General features: G+C 30.5%; 1 protein-coding gene across 3 annotated transcripts in view; it reads left to right on the forward strand.

Annotated features, from left to right (window-relative positions):
- Positions 1-12,375, forward strand: part of LOC118201335 (homeobox protein cut-like) — a 433,633-nt gene extending 421,258 nt beyond the window's left edge. For all 3 annotated transcript variants that reach the window (XM_085815283.1, XM_085815284.1, XM_085815285.1), the window contains one exon: positions 1,146-12,375. In XM_085815283.1, the coding sequence (XP_085671409.1) occupies positions 1,146-2,509 (1,364 nt within the window). In that variant the 3' untranslated portion in view covers positions 2,510-12,375. The remainder of the gene's footprint in view (positions 1-1,145) is intronic.
- The last annotated feature ends 4,236 nt before the right edge of the window (positions 12,376-16,611 follow it).

Consider the following 16,611-nt stretch of genomic DNA (forward strand, 5'->3'; position numbering starts at 1 on the left):
AAAAAAAAAAAAAAATTAAACATTTTGATATTTTCAGTGTTTTCAGATACTGAATTAGTACATTTGTGTGTTAACAGTTCATATAAGTTTTGAGAATAAGTATGACAGAAAAAAATAACCTTAAATTTGGAATCTTTTTTACAACTCCAGTAACAGTTTTTACAGGTGAACATATCTGGAGCAAATCCGGATACTTTCATTAATTTGCATCCCAAATATTAATAGTATAGCGAAAATATTTAAAGAAAATATAAAAAAGTATGGCAACGTTTAACGCTTTGTAAACATAAACATTGACCCTGCGCCCACGGAACACATATTCTTTTCTTCTCCCCTTTTTTAATATATCTCTGTTATTTATTTATTTATCTATGCAATGTTCGAATTTCATTACGATGAAATCATCAGGACACAAAAACAATAGCAATACCATTGAATGAAGGAAAAGTAACATATTTATAAAGCAGCGTAATCATCAATACGATATCAGAAAGAATGCATTTCAAAATCTCTTCTCCACATATTATATTTCCTCTTTTTACTTCTTATAGCACAGATATGCCTCATATCGCGTTTATGCCATAAAGAGTTTTAAGTTTGTCGTTCACTGTGGTAGTCGTTAATTGCTTTATGTCATATTTTTCAACCAATGTGAAAGAAAGAGATTTTAAATTTACCTTCTGCACATTGTTAAATTTAATAGAAGTATATAAATATATTGCCTCTGGTAATCGGTATATAAATATATTGCCTCTGGTAATCGAATCTTATATTACTGTTAAGATTCTGAATTTATAATTTTAATCTAATTATGCCAGAAATTAATTAATATTATTCCGAATTTTATAAAATTATGTCAGAAGTAGGTTTAATTTTTTTACTTTTCCTTTGCAGTAGTATTTTGTTTCAGATAATTTCTAAAAGTTTAAAAAAGTTGGAAAGACTAAAAATTTTTTCTTATCCATGAATTCCAATCAATATGATTTGAAAAGAGCAGTTAAAAGAATCAGCTATCATAAACCATTCGAAATATTAGCCAAAACATTTGTATTTAAGTTCGTTTTATGCAGCCTTATTTTATTTGTTTAACAGATGTTACGAGACTGCTTCATATTTATTAATTTCTTTTTCTTTCCTTACTGTAGCCAATAAACGCCGTAGAACTGGTGAGAATCCAATGGACAGTCCAAGGAGCCAGTCAGAGGGAGGTCAGTTGTACAATAACTACAGCTTTGCTCCCCCGTCACCCTATCCTCCGGCCAAGAAACCGCGAGTCTTGTTTACCGAGGAACAGAAGGAAGCCTTGCGATTGGCTTTCTCACTGGATCCTTATCCTAGCACAGCAACTATTGAATTCTTAGCCACTGAACTCAATTTATCGGTACGGACTATCACAAACTGGTTCCACAACCACCGGATGAGAATGAAACAGCATTCTTCATCGGATGATGAACATGGTAGAAAAGGAACCGATTTATCTTTGCCCCCACCCGTTAGAGAGGGCATGGCTTTTGATCCAGTCCAGTACCGCATGCTGCTAAATCAAAGACTTGCGGAGAAATGCCGAGAGAAAGGGGGACCGCAATTTGTGAGTCACTTCGGAGGGAGCATGCCGTATTTGTATTCACCTTATCGTAATTGCTCTCCCCTTTCCTCATCAGGTGATGACGTTGGGACGCTGGACTTAAGTATGTCTAGTCAACTGCGAAATGCCATCAATAGCGGTGCAAAAGCGGACACCACAGGCGGTAGCAGCACAGATGATCGTTCGAACAGTGAGATGAACGATGACTCCAATCTTTCCCAGGACAATCTCACACAAGGTGATAATAGTGATCGCGAATCAGTAGAAGATAGTCAACCTCCTCATCGTCAGAGCTCTTCACCTCTAAGGCCATCTGCAGGTAGCGAGTCAACACGACCAACTACAGGTGTAGTCAGTACTGGAAGTAGCAACAGAAGAAAACCCGCGATGCCCCAGTGGGTAGATCCAGGTTTAGAACTGTCCCCAGAAAACACAGATGACGAAGAGGATTTGGATGATGATGACCAGTTAGGCGACGAAAGTGCAACTGAGCAGGAAGAAATAATCAATGGGGTTTGTGTTCGTCAAACAGAGGATTTCGATCTCCTTTTACCGTCTCGAGTAGAGACGGTACATGTGCTTCCTGTGCCAGCACCAGACGATAGATCCTCCTCAAAGTGCCACCCGCCTCGTAGTGACAATTCTCGTAGGACTACGGTCGCTAGCCCTGAACGATCAGACAATGAAATGGAGGGCTTGACGAATGGTATGAATGATCACGAAACTTCTGAACAGTGTATAAAAGACAAACTTTTGTCTGTTAATATGATGGACAGTACGACGCTCAAAAAACCGGTCTTCCTCGAAGAACAAGACGATGATGAGAGTTGGGATGACGCCGAAGCAAAAGATAGGCGTAAAAATATCGAAAAACTTCAGCAAAGGCTGGAAAAGGAAGATGTTGGTGAAGATTGGGAATTTTGAATTTTTTTAGAAACCCAAACAAATGAAACTTTAATTTAAAAGTAATTAATTTAAAACCAATGCCATTTGTGTATGTGCATTGTGTCTCTTTCACAGCATCGAATTCTCAGACTTAAATGAATGATGTCACACTGAGATGTGATGGACGATCATTTCATTGTTAAACTCACATATAAAAACCGCACCATAGTTTTCACGTGGACTTTATCCCGGTGTATAAAAGAGTGGCCTTAACTTCACTAATCGGAAGATTATAAAAATAATGATGTATGTCAAAGATGCGTGGGAAATAATGATTTTCATGACAATGACGATCAAGGCTGAGATTTTCTGCAATGTAATGTGATACATAATTCTATTTCTTCACTTTTACAATTCTCACGCCTTGTCATGTTTCAGCGCACGGATATTGCTCAGCCCGTTGAACAACCCCTTCAACAAAACGACAACCTTATGAATATATAAAGTATAGCAAACAAGCAACGCAATGAGCACGAGCTTAAAAAAATAATTTGTTTCTTCTGCTTGCAGCATGATTGCGTGCGACTGATGTCGACTTTGAGCTGAATGCAAAAGGAAACGAGTGGTCAGTGGACAATGCAGTACCTCACTTGTGTGTTTTTATGTGTTGTAAATTGATCTCTTCTCCCTTTTACAAGACGGTACCCATCGACCTACACAGAATCTATTATTTTCTCCGAGTAATAAAAATTAGTTTCTCCCATTTAAGGATCGTCCTGTCTCAAGATTCATGTAAAGCACTTATTATAAGATTGTAAATAGAGATAATAAAACAAAACACAGAAAAAAATGGCAAAAAGCACACTGCTATGTCAAACTGTTTGCAGTATAAATTGGAGTTTTTCGGAAGGAATCAAAAGTCCTAATTTTTTGCTTTTTGCTGCATAAAATAATAATAGCACAAATTTCTCTGTTTCTGTTACGTTTCATCCATTTTTCTCGCAAAGTTTTTCTCCGTATCAAAGAAGCATTTGTGTGTTGTCTTGCACAAGTTATTGCGAATCTTGAACAATACTTTAAATGTTGTCTCTTTTTCTACCCATTTTTGAAAAATTTCGATCTCTTATTGTACGTTATCGTGTTTTTTGGGTCCTTTACAACCTTGTGACACAATATATTATTACAACGATGCCTTTCTTCATGGTGCACCTGACTACCGACTGGTGGTTCTTCTTTCAAAATGCTACCGACCCAAGGACTGAGATAGGTGTTTCACCGCCTCAAATCTATTTATGATCTTAGGACTAGATCATTTCTAGTCGATTGGTTTGTGGATACATGCATTTAGTTAACACCATGTAAATATTATTATTATTATTATTTTCCTGTTTTGTGTTTGTATCTTTTAAATGTATTTCATTTTCGAAAACTCTCCCAGTACTTTTCGACAGTCACGTGAACTGTTTACATCTTCTGCAGGCCAGAATTTATTGCAAGAAACAACTCTTAATTAATTTTAACGCAATTCAGAAAAACCTTCTGGATTTTTTCATAAAGTTTACATAATTGTTATAGTCCATTTATTAATTAATTATTAATAAGTTTAATTTCTGAATTGTTTTCCCCACTTCTTTTAAAATTATATTTCTTTTATGGTGCTTTGTTATATATATAGCATGCATTTTAAACTGAATCATTTGAAGCTCTTAAAAATTAATTTTCAGCAAGAAAATATATTTTATCACTGCAGAACAATAATGAACAATTCCGCGATTTATCATTATAGAATTTTTTAGTAAATTTACTTTACAAAAGTTTAATTTTGGTTTACTAAACTTTTTTGGAACTGTGCAGGTCACACATCATTTAAATAAATCTTTCTGTTTGTATATCATCAGATATATATCAATAATATTAATTTTCGCAAAGATGTAATGAAATTCTTATTATTTTCCAACAAGCAGAGAAGTAAAAATTAAAATTTTCTGCTTATTTAACTTTAATTGAAAAAGATTATTTCATTATAAGAACCATTCAGCTCTGACTTTATTATATTCATTAAATTTTTACAAAATATTAAAAAAAATTATTTAAAAAAAATAAATCATACGTTTTGTGTCCAAGTCATTAAACCAAAGCCCTGTATTTAATTTATGCAGCCAAGAAAGTCGTTTTCGAGAAAGAAATTTTAAAGTACCATTTTCTAAATGGAGCAAAAGTTATTTAATGAACAGATTTTATTAAAAAAACTATTACGAGTGATATTTAAGTTCTTTTAGTTAGATTATTTCATTATTACCAGCGATTTTTAGTTCTTTAAATTTTAACATATTCTGTAGTATCGAGTCACAGCAAATATCTTGCAATTAGCTTTGTTTCAAACCGTTTTCTGAAATATTGTAGTAATTTTTATTTTTATTTATTAATCATTTTTAATAATTTAATAATCTATATTTATTATATTCCTTCCGAGAATTTTCTACCCGGTAGTAGTGAATCTCCGAACAAATAGTTTGACCATAATAACGATATTATAGAATCCTAAAGGCGAACTGTTAACTTAAACTTTTTACAAGGCAAAGAATCATTCCCCTTCCCCAATAATAATATAACTGAACTTTAATGTAAAGCATATAATAGAATTATAATAGTATATTTTAAACGCCATAAAACTTGTTGTATTTTTCAATTATAAATTATATGTGACATCCTAATGAGCTCTAGACTTGTCTGACTGTTTACCGTTTAAATGTACATTTATTCTCTAAAGCCTTTTTTTTTTCCTGAGGGAGGATTTAGAATACACAGCTAAAATACATAATTGTATAATTAGTTACTTAAATTTGTTTTTCTTATACAGAAATGTTTTTGTTTGCAGAATATTCTGAGAAAAGGAACTCTTATTTCTTAAGAATTATTTGCTTAAAACACCTAATATTCTTCAAGACGATATCAAATAATATTTCTTCGCTGCACTTTTTTAAATATTCAAGGCACTATTCTGTATTTTGAAATGCTTTAATATCATTAATTTTTGCATTTGAAGCGAAAAGAAATGAGCTATTTGACATGTCCTAAAATAGTGGGAGAGTTTAACAAAAAAATCCCTGTCCTTTTGCTCAGTCCATAAACACTGGTGCCAACTGATAACAAAACCTTCTGATGTTCTCTGTTACCCCGAGTGATTTGTTGATATCCAAATCCTTCCGAAAGATGAAAGCAGAAGGATTTTAAAAACCCGACCTGTGTTGTGCAAGAAGTTCTTTTTATATGATGCATGTAATGCACACCACATACTTGTTCTTACACTGTTGATATTTAAATAATTGGAATTGCTTGAATTACTATTAAGTACTATCTGAGTATGACTCACAGTATTGTGTTTAGCACAAATTTTTATCAGTTGTTTAACTTAATGGAAATATGTTTATTCCTGGCATGGAACATGTTCATGATTTCAAACTGTTCACCTTCCTCTTGCAATTTCATTAAGAATATTTTCTTATGTAACAGTTATGTTTTTTAATATATGTGAGTAGGTCCAAAAATACGTTCGTTAAGTATCCTAACGTAACAGCGAATTTCTTCGTTTAGTAACTCAGTTCTGTTGTTCAACACTTTTCATCATAATCACTTAAAAGTTTACAAATGCACTTTAGTGAGTAAAAGCTCTTTAGTTAACAATTTTTATTAAAAATAAAAATTTTCCAAGTGGTATTTAAGTTCTTTAAAATTTAACATACATTATTCCAATCGCAGCATATATCTTATAAAAGATTTTGTTTTAAATATCTTTCCTTCGATTTCTCACAAATTTGTACTTATTTTGATTTTATAATAAGTTATAGTAATTTAAAAAGCAATATTTATGTTATTTTTTCGAAGAATTTCGTAACTGTTTCAAATTAATCTCCGATTACAAATCTTTCAATAAAAATGAAGTATTTTTTATTCAAATATCAGAATTCAGCTATTCAACAGCTTTCAATATAAACACTTAAAAGTTTAAATTCGATTTCCTAAATGAGATAAAATTTATTTGAGTAACAGTTTTTGCATTCTTGTGCATTTCATATTTGTATTCGCCAATGTTGATGCTTTTCATTAGACTATAAATTCATTGTTCGTATTACTCTCAAAGTAGATGATGACATCACTTGGGAATTAATCTGGTTCTAGTTTCGTCTTAATGTTAGAGTGTTAATGTGATGTCAGAAGTATTCTTGCTTTTCCTCAAAATAAATCTTATGTGGAGGGAAAATTGTTTGTTGACTGAGATAAAATACTATCCCATTGTTCCTGTTAACTCTCTGATTCGTATTATCCTTTGCAAAGTTATTATCCTGTTACTGGGTCGTCCTGGCGATGTTATTAAAGCAATTCAGAAGCAGTCATATAATGTAAGGAAGGAAGCTGTTGTGAACCAAAACTTGCATGAACAGATAATGCTAAGTTGATCAAATGTTGTCCATCTATTACTGATAATCCTTACTTACAGTATACTTCTTAAGGTTAGCTATCCTTTTTTTTTCTTTGATTGCCTTGATATCAATCCTGGAAAAGTTGTTAACATCCTGAATAAAGTTGATATATTACGTCATTACGTCAATTCTGCAAAAATTGATAATCTGACAGTGAGAAATTTCATTGAGAGTCGCGAGCAATGAGTCTGTCTTCAGCAGTAAAGCATTGGCATGGGTGGTGATTTGAGTATTTTAACTGTATGTATGAAATTGCTTTTTAATCTCCCGTCAGTTGCAAAGGAATAATATATTTTTTGATTAATCTTAAACCAGGGGTGTCAAACTGGCGGTCTGCGAATATATTTCAGTTATGTATTTGTTGCAAATATGCTTTCACAAAGATTTCAAGATTTTAGAATTTCTTGTTTATATTATTTTCAATTCCATTAAACGTGAACAACGAGAAAGAAATTTTGTGAATGTAGTTAGTTAATTTACAGTGTGATATAAATCTTATTCAAAGCTTTTAACGTACAGGTTTCACTTAGTTTATATTATTTTTCGTACTTGTTGAAAAATAAATACTCAATTACTAACTTTTGTACTAAGAATAATCATTTTGTTTAGGAATATATTTATAAGCAAAATAGATTTTTTTCACAGTTGAAAACTGATAAAGAACACATGACATGTGAGCATTTACAATGCAAGATAATTTCCGGTAATTTCTCTCCAAGGCTACAAACTTTATTGGAATTTAATATCATCAAATGTGGAGCTGTAGTAAAACATAAAGAATGTATAATTATTTGCATACAAACACATGTATTTTTATTTATGCGCCGAAGAAAACTTTAATAAATATGAGAAAAAATTAGCTTGTTATTATTTAATTTAAAATTTTGTTCCACTTGGAAAAATTTCTCTGAAAACTTCAAATTTTTTATAATTTGTGTATTTTTAGCTTAAATTTAAATAATTTAATGATTGGTTAAAAATGCTAATTATTTGAAAGGAATATCAGTCTGTTTGAATTACAAAGTTTAACCAATAGATCTCTTGCGCTTTCCAAAGTTAAGATTTCAGGTAGAAAACAAAAATTAATTTGAGTTTTATCCTTTTATGGTCTTATTATTATTTTTTACGTCACGTTTTCATAAATATTTATTAAGCGAAATTTAAAATTTACTTAATTTTTTTTTCAATTTTGTTAATATTTTTTTTTATTTTGTAGAGGGGCCCCTCAATTGTTTTTAGATTGTGCATGCGGCCTGCATACAATTTCAGTTTGACACCCCTGCCTTAAACAGTTAAAATATTTTAAATATTTTGCAGAATTTTCTTCCGCCTGTATTTAATACGGCTTTCTTCTACTGTTTAATATTATGGAAAAATTTGATGGAAACATACTACATTAAGTACTTATTTCTTCTGAATATTTTTCAGTAATGAGTTATAATTGATTTAGTTGATTCGAAATCTTAATAATGATATAAATTCAAAATCGAATAAAAAATTAAATTTATACTAATTCATTTTTTTATTTGGAACAAACTTTCAGTTTAATTGGATTATGTTGAAATCTCGTCCAACATTCTGATATTGAATAAAAATGCAAATAGTGAATACTCAATATTTTTAAAATATCAATATTTCAAACTGTGAATAATTTTAAAAAACACTGCTTTAGAGAAATACAGGTATATAACATTTAAAGTAGCTGCAAATCTGACTACTTGATTTTTTTTTAATCTGCCAATTAGGAAAAGAGTTTTGAATCTTTGTGATTAATTGAGGTTGAAGCTAAAAAAAAATATTTCGTGCAATAAAAACATGTCGATTATTGTTAATTATTCCTAATTATTCCTAATTTTTGACATGAATCCATACTTGTCCAATACTATGTACCTTTCTTTATTTAATAAACACGAGTAAGTTGGAGCATCATTAACATTTTGATTTCGTGGTCATAGTTTTATAGAAGAGGAAGGCGGATTGAACACATGTAAAAACTGCCATGTTGTTTTCTAATCTGAATGTAAATTTTTGTTCTGTGCTGTAGACTATGGATTGAGAATCCTTATGGTGCTCTTATATGTCTCATTTGTTACTTCTTATAAATGTAATTATTTAATCTTATTATTCTCATTGAAATGTTATTTTACACAGGATTTACTGCTTTTATCCCTATTGCAGCCAATCACAATTTGTTGAATGTAATTGTGGCAATAATGCAATGCAGCTGTGCTTTATAACTTCCAGTTTTTCATGCAGCTACTAATTTATTAAATTATTTTTCATCGTAGACTGGTGAAGGAGACAATAGGAAATTTTTACGTCATTCGTTTGGCTAAATTTCATTCTCTTTGTCTTGTTGAAAAATATCCGCTGATGAAATTTTTATGTTTCTTTTTAATGCTCACACATTTTCATAACAGAGGTACATTATGAAATGTATGAAACTAGAGTGCATTATAAATACACGTATATATAAACTTATATATTTTCTTTTACGTGCATGAATTAAGTGGAATGTAATTATTTAAGTTTTAGTTGACCGTTACATTGACTTGATAAAGTATTTCTCTTTTTGTTTATTTGTTTGTTTGTTGATTGTGTTTGAAAAAAAAATGTTGTATATATATTTCACTTTCAAATTCATATATTAGAATTAATAAAACACAAAAACCAAATTTTTGGTCTTAAAAAAATGCCTTTAAGTTTTATTTATTTATTTCTTATTTATTTATTTTTTTTTACTATTAGCTTTATTCTTTTGTGCACAAATCTGTAACAACTGGAAAAATTTCCTGCATAGTGTCTACAATCACCAGTTTACCTGAAGACAAATTTCAGGCACTAAGAATTTTTTGTAGCTTTTTGTTACTGAAATTCATACTGTGTGTTTTTTAAGTCTAGTCTGATTTTTTTTTAACTTTGAGATCGCACCAAAGAAAAATACTTTTGGAAAATTAACACAGTTTTCCGGTCAACATTTGCAGTTACAAATAGGAAGGTAAAATAATAAATGAATTTTAAACTGCATAAATCCATTATAGGTGTACATTCTTACAGGTACTACATTTTTAATAAATTCAATTTTATAAAATATAAAGCAACTCCTAAGGATAATAAATATAATAATAAAATAACTTTAATTATTGAAGAAAGTACTAAATAGAAAACAAAGAATTTAAATTACATTATTTAATTTAACAATACAAAGTACAACACTTTAAATAACAATACAAGATATATTTTTATTTAAACAAGCAATACTGTGCTATGATTAGTAGCTTTATCGAAACATGATACTGTATGACTTTCAATATATTTCAAGTATATTTTTAAAAATAGGTTACATTTTTAAAAGCATTTTTAATCATGAGTTGCAGAACAACTAGATTAAAATTTTCGATTCTCCTAACTAACAATGAGTAAAATTGTAATCTTATAGCAAAATACACTGTAGATTCACAGATTCTCCTTAAACAGTCCATAACTATCCAATTATAATAAAATAATTGTCAAAGCACCTGAATATCAGGTTTTAATCTTAAAGCATATACTAGAATAATGAGTTTCAAAAAATTATCTATGGAAGTTTCATGAGCGATCATCTAAACTTTCAAACCGATATTAAAATTTTTTCCCAGATGATTATTAATATTAGTTCAGTAGCATATTTTATGCATTAAATCGATACTTCGTTTATAGTATTGTTGTATATTAAATGTTTTTAAAGTATTTACTCATTAGGAACATAATATAAAATTATAATGAAATTTCAAGGAACATAAGCACTTGCAGACAGCCCTTTCAGACTACAGTAACAACATTATCCATACACAAGCATCCCAATATTATAATATTACTTTTATTATTTGTTATCTACAAAAATAAAATAAGATGATGATTTAAAGTAATTTCAAGAATTTAAATATGTCAGTATATATATATATATATATATATATATATATATATATATTTATAGATAGATAGATAGAGATATTTAAACTTACAATATTAAATTTTACGAAGTTAAAGTAAAATTGCAAATATTTTGCATTTTGTAAGGTAAAAAGGGTATTTCAAGAAACATTTTAAACTTTTTATCTTACCGTAATAATAATTATCAATTTAAAAAAAAAATATTGCAAGTATTTCACGGAATTATTTTATTTATTTATTTGGAAAATATATAAAAAAGTCATCCCCGAAACATGGCTTTATTTTACACAAAATAGTATGTGCCCGATTTAAAGCTGTATCCTAAATATCTTTTAATTATAATATTTGTTGCTATGTTATTCGCAGTGTTTTCTTTGGTGCGTCTTTATTTTTCTATTTCTTCCTTTTCTGCGTTTCTTTAATTTACGTATATGAGCTAATTTTAAAAGACCAATACGCAAAAGTGAGATGTTGCAACAGGAATGCACAAGCCTCCGAATTTGTATGGAATTTTATTTCTCAGCTGTTTTAAACGTACCTTTTAAAGTTGGAACCTAGAAAACTATCATTTTTTGTGCAATTTTTATGACCGGGGACAAATGTTTGTTAGTGCGTGAGATAACATTACGAATCAGACTAGTCTAACCATTATTTCATGCACATTTGTTTTAGTAATTTGTTATACTTTTGACGTTTTGAGCCCTCTTCGAAATATGATTAGAAGAGGGACGAAAAAAAATTCAAACTCACCCTCCGTTCTCCTGTTTTTGGTCATTTTAATATACAGTCCTCTGTGATGGCGTATGTTACAAATATTATAAACTTAAATATATTATATATAAATATATATATACATACATACATATATATATATATCTCTGTACATAAGTAACATGCTTTTTCGAGATATCTGAATTTGAACTCTCAACTTTTCACATGTACGATAAAGCAACTTTTCAATTTTTCCTTCCTAAACCCTCCCCTTTTTCGAAGTCCTTTTTCTGTAGTGGGTAAAATCATTCGGTCGTTGCCGATTATATTTGCACAACAAATCTTCTATATATAAATACCAAACTTTTTATGTCGATTACACAGACTTTCGCAGAGAATAAATAACGTAGAGGGAGCTGCAGTAGCGCGTTGGTTTACGCATGCGTCTCTCTCTATTTTGTGATTTTTCATCATGCGTGTTTCTTCCCCAATTTTGGCGAGATTTTTTTCTCGTGTGTTGCAAATGTTTTAAAATTTTTTTTCGAATTCTCTAGTAGAGAGACATAAGTTAGTACAATGTAATAAATATTTCATCAAATACCTTTGCCTTGTATTGCAGGCTATTTTTATCTATGACCCTTCTCCTCCAAAACTCCGTTCAATGTCTTCTAAGCTTGCTCTGATATATGAAAAACGGAAGCCTGTATGTTTGATATTCAGATTGATATTACTATTTTTATTCCACTTTCAAATGATAATAAACTTAAATCTTCTCAGCCATTTTCAGAGACTCCTTTTTCTTATTATTCTCTACGACTTATATCACATATTCTGTACATAACTTCAATTTCACTAATCGCAGATTAATCATTATTTATTATTGTAATTTTAGCATTTTGTAAACTTTAAAAGTATATTGTCGCTTATAGCAAAGCTTCAAGCTCCAAGAACCCTTCTTTGAACATAACATTATTCAATATAAATAAATTTTTGTTATGTTACACGGTTTTAATTTATTGCATTAAAGAGTTTAACTACTTTATTAAAACATTAAAGAGTTTTACTATCTTTTTAACTACTACAGAGTTATTTATTATGTACAGTTAATAAAAACCATGTGTCTGCTAAAAATGTCAAAGTGAAATTTAAATCAGTTAAAGTCATTTTTAGATATGTCATTTATATAGTAACACTTCCATTCTTCCTGAAATTTGTTTCATTTGTCCAATATATTTTTATGGACACTTCGTGATTTTATTTTTAATCACAAAAAAAATTGTGATAGCTAAAGGGATTATTTTTTAATTAAAATTACAGCAAAAATTGAAAAGTCAGTTTATATATTTAATTCATAGAGGAGGGGAAAATTAAATAAAGAAAGGAAATCACTGTCGTAAACTCAAAAAATCATCTGCACTAAATCTTATTCATTATGTCAAAAAAATTTTCAGTGTCACCTTTTTTCAAGGTTTTCTGGTTTATCCAGTTAGTGCAAAATTACATTTATTTCAAATTTCTCTTCAACAATTTGGATTTATAAATCTGATGTTAGAAGAAGCTCTTCGGTCATTATGAATAGCCCGCCCCCAACTGATTGTCTAAACTTTTCCACAAATCAGAAAATTATGCTCGAGATTCCGAATACATTCATTTGGAAGATTATTTTCCGATCTATCGAGTAGTACAAAAATCGAAATTCTTCGATGATTATTTTGATCATTTTCATTAAAATCATCGAAATTTTTCGATGATTTTAATGAAGAATGTATGCGAGAAATCCGTTAAAAAAGTACTTTAATATGAAATGAAAGAAGTCTATACCGAATATTAGGAAAAAAGTGGTATGGAACGTTGTGTTGTTCGTGTGTATCGGGCAGCGCTGTAGAAAAAGATAAAAACATTATTTCAAGATATGAAACAATAAATAGAGAAAGCAAACTAAATAAAAGCGAACTGAATATATAAAATTCTACATTTATCCTAAAAATTATTATATTAATATTTTAAACTTAACCCTTTCAACTCTGGATATTTCTGAGACGCTCAAAAAAACGATAGTCTACGAAATACTGTTTACAGGTTTTAAAAGAAATCCCTTACAATATATATTAATATGTTCTTACAACCAAATCGTCCTATAAACATTGTTTAAAAGCAAACATCCACAAAACGAGTAGGAAAACATATGCATACAAACCACTAGATGAGACCTCTGGCGCTGAATAATAAACGCCACCAAAAAAGGTTAAGTATTAATAGCCTTCACAGAATTTTTCAATGTTTTAAAGAAAATAACTGCTATGTGTTTTTTATCATCGTTTTCATGTTAAGTACCATTGTGTTTATCATAATGCTTATGCTCCGTGATAAAGATCTGTACCATTCCATACAATGTCAAAAAAAATTAGTTGCTTACCTCAGGAACTACTAAGATGAAGAAACTTTTTGTTAGATGTAATGCAAAGGAACGTCACAAATTACGACACAAATAAGGCAAAAATGGAAAAGTGTCTGTAATTAGAAAATGTTTCAATAAATTTTGCAATGTCTGGACAGAACGATTTTAAGTTATAATGCAAGCTAATAATTAAGTTTAATATCATTAAGATAATCACCAAATTCTGTATTTTTCTGCATAATTTTCTCACCTTGAATTTTGCGAAGTATTTTTAGAAAAAATGCTAAAATCTGAGAATATTCGGCATGAAAAATACAAGTCTAGATTTATCAAACATCTAACAAGTCTTCTAGATAATAATGAACATCAGGCAAGACGTCTAAACGAAGAATTAAAGAACATTCTGTAAGAAGGAAGAACGAATAAAGCTGTGATATCTGAAAGCTTAATTTAAATCATAAATGAATCTCAATTAATAAACTTTCTAAAGATGGAACTCGAAGGTTATTTACAGAGCGCATGGCTGAAGACAAAAAGGTCGTGTCATAAGGGTAAAATATTTAGTCGTGTTGAAAAGATATGTCATGGAAGTACAGGAATTCACTTTTATCGATAATGCAAAGATTTAAGAAGCCAAAGTTTCCAATGTCATATACGGTCATTGCAATTTAATTTGGTAAAAAGGTAAAAATTATGATGTTTGCGACACTGGTCAAGGAGAATGAAGCATCAGAATAAAAATTATTCATTAAACTTTCCCCATGTGCTATTAAGGTTAATTTTATATATATTGAAGCCATTTATTTAAGTATTCAGGAAGGAAGGAAATGAAAAACAAGGCAACAAGTTCTGTCCATTTCTAATTCCCGCTAAGACATAAATTTTAAACCACCATAGTGGACGAAAATTCTTTAAAGCTTTTTTAATGAAGTAAACACGTAGCGCATATTATGTTCCAGCTACCCCCAGAAAAAGGCTGATGTCTTGATTTAATATGAAGAACAATATTAAATGATTTCTTTTCGCTTTTAATAGGCACTTATAACCAAAAGTCGATTCATTTTTCTTTCCCTTTTTAAACATATTCAGCCCTAGCAAAAGATGACTACTCATAGGTTGTTACCGAACAAATATTCATATTGTTCGGAATATACAGAATGTCTTGGTACCAGGACTGCCAACTTATAAGAATGATAGGATGCACCCAGACGACTCGGAATCACATAGCAGTGCAAGATCGCAAATGTTTTCCTGCATCGGGCCGAGCATTCTCGCAGGCAAAGCTTCATTTCACATACGAATATAAAGATAATAGAGATGATTATACGAATGCGGAGTTAGACGATATAGATCTGGTATTTGGGGCTGGTGAGAGTAGTGCTGCACAGCGTTTGTACGAGGAACATAATCTAATGAAGTGCACTGCCGACTATACACACTTGATTTATAAGCAAGCCTGCAGAGGTTAGCTGAAACAGAATCCTTCCACTTTGCTGGCAGGAGTCAAGAATGATAGGTTAGGACTCCGAATATTAAGGAGACTCATGATGGTTACGTCATGTACAAGACACTCCAGTTTAAATGCGTGAGCTATAGCGCCAGAAATCAAAGTTTCCCGCTGCAGCGTTTGAGATGATTCTTAGGGGAAATGCATTCGTATTATGGGCAGCGTATATAGGCACTTCAAGTGGATGAGTGAATACCTCGGATTGTCTTAGCATTTTTCTCAAACAGAATGCTACTGAAATCGTCACTAAACATATTTCACTGCGACTGGTTCACCAAATAATTGACACGACACAGGGACTATATTTCCTTTACAACACTAATTCTAAATATGAAATAAGTGATGCGAAATAAGTAATACAAAATAAGCGAGCCATTCTGTATGGCTGTCACAAATACAATCTTCTATCAGCCACTAGTGTTTTTGCTACATACAAAAGGTAGAAACAGAAAAAAATACTCGCATTATACAAAGAAAAATCATGTTATTTCAATCACATACAGTTCAAAGTCCGAAATCTGGACGTCCAATGTTCGGAATGGTCTGAAATACGGACCCAAGGCAACACTTTTTTGTATAATTTGCAAATGCGCATTTGATATTCTTTTCTAATAAAACATTTAGAGAATCCTGATTTTTAGTTTCACTTCGGCCTTAAATAAAATACCTCCTTAATCAAGAAACAATAGTTTATTAGCATAAATCTGTATGATCAATAGTTTGATTCTGCATTTTTCCTTGGCAAATGTACTGAATAACCTGCTTCCCTGACGAATCATTATTTATTATTTTTTTGCTTTCATCACAGCATTATTATCAGAAAATGGCGGCTTGAGAAATGTTTCACACATAATGATTCCCCAAATAAATTGGGGAACAATTGTAACAACTTTTGCTGAGTTCGACTTTTGAACTGTTTTACAGTTAAATAGGCATAATGATTTCAAAAATGTAGTTAGTTTTTTTCTACCACGTCCAATTTTTTTTCTCTACACCTTACGTGAATATCATCATTCTCTGCGGCATCGAGTGTGGATCATAAAAAGTACTGCTGCTCTCCTATTGACTGACATGAACACTTCGATTGTCCTGCGTAAATGACGCCGTAGGA

The sequence above is a fragment of the Stegodyphus dumicola genome, chromosome 4, assembly GCF_044657685.1.
Source record: "Stegodyphus dumicola isolate Sdum_Otavi_A_Nest chromosome 4, ASM4465768v1".
In the NCBI taxonomy this organism is placed as follows: Eukaryota; Metazoa; Arthropoda; class Arachnida; order Araneae; family Eresidae; genus Stegodyphus; species Stegodyphus dumicola.